The sequence below is a fragment of the Callospermophilus lateralis genome, chromosome 18 (genome assembly GCF_048772815.1).
Source record: "Callospermophilus lateralis isolate mCalLat2 chromosome 18, mCalLat2.hap1, whole genome shotgun sequence".
Classification (NCBI taxonomy): Eukaryota; Metazoa; Chordata; class Mammalia; order Rodentia; family Sciuridae; genus Callospermophilus; species Callospermophilus lateralis.
This window is the reverse complement of record NC_135322.1, coordinates 7,467,969-7,470,753: the sequence shown is the minus strand read 5'-3', so window position 1 is coordinate 7,470,753 and position 2,785 is coordinate 7,467,969. Positions and strand designations below refer to the sequence as shown.

Below are 2,785 nucleotides of genomic sequence, written 5' to 3'. Positions count from 1 at the left end.
GAAGAGGGTGAAATTGATCCATGGCCTAGAGTGAGGTTTCCAAGCCAGGACACCTGCTAGGGACACTTCTTTCACGTGGTCTCAGCTTCCTGATGGTTAAGGGAAGGGTCAGACCCCTCTCCTCAATACCCAGAAACCTAGAAATTGAAAAGGGATATAAATTTCATGCATGCAACAACAACAAAAATCTACATTGAAAGTCAGGAAAGCAGTTTCCAGGATCTTTACCCCACTTCCCTCAGACCCAGGGTCCGGACCCCAGGCCTCCTCCCTCAGACCCAAGGGTCCAGGCTCCAGTCCTCCACCCTCAGACCCAGAGGTCAAGGTCCCAGAACTCACTCTTCAGATCCAGGGGACCTGGCCTCAAGCCTCCTCCCTCCCACAAGGGTCCAATTCCCAGACCTCCTCCCTCAGACCCAGAAGTTTGAGCACCAAGATCCTCCTTCCCCAAAACCAGGAATCTTAGCCCTTGCCTCCTTTCAACTAGCCCCAGTTGATCAGGTCTTCATCTCCCTCAGCCCCCAGACCCAGGGGTCCAGGCCCCCAGCTCAAAGGACCCCCCCCCTCATTGCATCATCCATCCAGACTGCCCTGGCCACGGTGGAATTCTGGCTTCTGCCAAATGGGTCAAATATCATGTGTCGGAGTGGGGAGGGCAAGAGGGCGGGTCTGTCTGGGTATAAATTCTGGAGCTTCTGCATCCATCCCAAGAGTCCTGGGTGTCCTGTCAGCTGGGGATCCACAGGTAGGAGGACTGAAGCTCCTGGATGATCTGACAAGCACATCTGGAATTGATTCAGGACTGCTCACCTCCTCGGACCCCATACTCCAGACCCCGCACTCTGGACCCCGCCTGAGGACAAGAACCATTGATGGACTGGGACAAGGCCAAGTTTGAGCCCCTGGGACTGTGGGTCCTTGTGCTGGCTGCCCTTGTGCTGGGAGCCTGCCAGGCATACCCCATCCCTGACTCAAGCCCCCTCCTCCAATTTGGGGGCCAAGTCCGGCAGCGGTACCTGTACACAGATGATGCCCAGGAGACTGAGGCCCACCTGGAGATCAGGGCTGATGGCACCGTGGTGGGGGCTGCCCATCAAAGCCCGGAAAGTGAGTGTGGGGTGGATGATTCCTAAGGGAGGAGGCTGTGGGGCCTGGGAGAGGCAGTTCCAAATGTCTAACCACTTTGTCCCCCAGGTCTCTTGGAGCTGAAAGCCTTGAAGCCTGGGGTCATTCAAATCTTGGGGGTCAAAACATCCAGGTTCCTGTGCCAGAGGCCAGATGGAGTGCTGTACGGATCGGTGAGTTTCCCAGTCTCTGTTTTGGGGTACCAACCTTCATGGTATCATCTTCACAATCTGGATATCCTTTCTTGCACACTTGACCCAGGCTGGCCTCCGTCCCATGCTATCTACACTGGCAACCTGATTGCAACCCCTGCAGGCTGAGACAGTTGTTACCAATGTTTGTAAAACGAGGCACAGGCAGTCACCACGGGCCTTATGTCATGTGTGAATGGCAGAATGGCCTGAGAGGCCGAGTCTCAGAACTATAACCCCTGCTCCTGGCCATGCGGCTCCTGCATGCCTCGCTTATCCTGAACATGGGGAGGGACATTCCAGGAATCCGTGGCTCACACTGAACATGACCTTTAGGCAGTACCCAGACCCCCTACCTGGCCTTAAAAAGCCATGACTGGTACCGGGCTAGAATGTTCTCTGTGAAATAAGAACAGGGAGGTGATCTCTGCAGGACTGCCCTGGGGTAAAGGAGGAATTTGCTTGTAGTGTTCTGTTTCCTAAGGGAGACAGGGGACCTGGACCCCTGGGTCCCTGGGTCTGAGGCGGGACACCTGGGGCCTGAGCCTCTGGGTCTGGGAAGAGGGCTGGGTCTGGACCCTGGGTCTGAGGGAAGAGGGCTGGGGCCTGGACTCCTGAGTTCTAGCAGACTTAGGTCTCTGAACCCTGTTCTCTGTCCCTCAGCTCCACTTTGACCCTGAGGCCTGCAGCTTCCGGGAGCAGCTTCTGGAGGACGGGTACAATGTTTACCAATCAGAATCCCATGGCCTCCCCGTGCGCCTGCCCCCTAACTCACCGTACCGGGACCCAGCGCCGCCAGGACCAGCCCGCTTCCTTCCACTGCCAGGCCTGCCCCCAGCAGCCCTGGAGCCGCCAGGGATCCTGGTCCCTGAGCCCCCTGATGTGGGCTCCTCCGACCCACTCAGCATGGTGGGGCCTTTGCAGGGCCGAAGCCCCAGTTACGCTTCCTGAAGCCATGGGCCCTTCATTTTGGGGTCTCCTCTTATTTATTGGGGTATTTATCTTATTTATTTTTTTATTTTTTTCTATCTTGGGATAATAAAGAGTCTGAGAGAGGAGTATCTAACGAGTATGTGTGTTTGAGAGAGGAAATGGGATCTGTGTCTTGTCTCTGTTGACCCTGAGATCAGTCCACATGTCTGCCCCCGTTGCCTTAAGGCCCCAGTCTACCACTGGTCCTTATTTTTCTGTTCTGGCAAGGTATCCCAAGGGTCTCCAGGACTATTCCTACTCTCTGACAGGACAGGAATTCTTATCCACCCCTGCCCCCATCCTTGTTAACATTATGGAACTAATTCTCTGAGGTACCATAATAATGGGGGAACCTCATAATAATGGGGGAACTTAAAAAAAATCTACACTGCAGCCCCACAGCCTCATGGGAAATGTAGTTCCTTGGAAGTAGGAATGGGGAGATTCTTTGTCCTCAGAGCTGAGTGGGGCAGGAGCTCCTGGATCTTGGGGAGGGT

General features: G+C 55.0%; 1 protein-coding gene across 1 annotated transcript; it reads left to right on the top strand.

Moving 5' to 3' along the window:
- Nucleotides 1-872: 872 nt before the first annotated feature.
- Fgf21 (fibroblast growth factor 21) lies at nt 873-2,267 on the top strand. Its single transcript, XM_076839546.1, has 3 exons — nt 873-1,107; nt 1,195-1,298; nt 1,980-2,267. Exons 1-3 carry the CDS (start codon nt 873-875, stop codon nt 2,265-2,267), a joined length of 627 nt encoding a protein of 208 aa, XP_076695661.1.
- The last annotated feature ends 518 nt before the right edge of the window (nt 2,268-2,785 follow it).

Coding starts and splice junctions, on each gene's coding strand:
- Fgf21 (XM_076839546.1), top strand. CDS start 873: ATGGACTGGGACAAGGCCAAGTTTGAGCCCCTGGGACTGTGGGTCCTT. Junction 1,108..1,194: donor TGCCCATCAAAGCCCGGAAA/GTGAGTGTGGGG, acceptor TTTGTCCCCCAG/GTCTCTTGGAGCTGAAAGCC. Junction 1,299..1,979: donor ATGGAGTGCTGTACGGATCG/GTGAGTTTCCCA, acceptor TCTGTCCCTCAG/CTCCACTTTGACCCTGAGGC.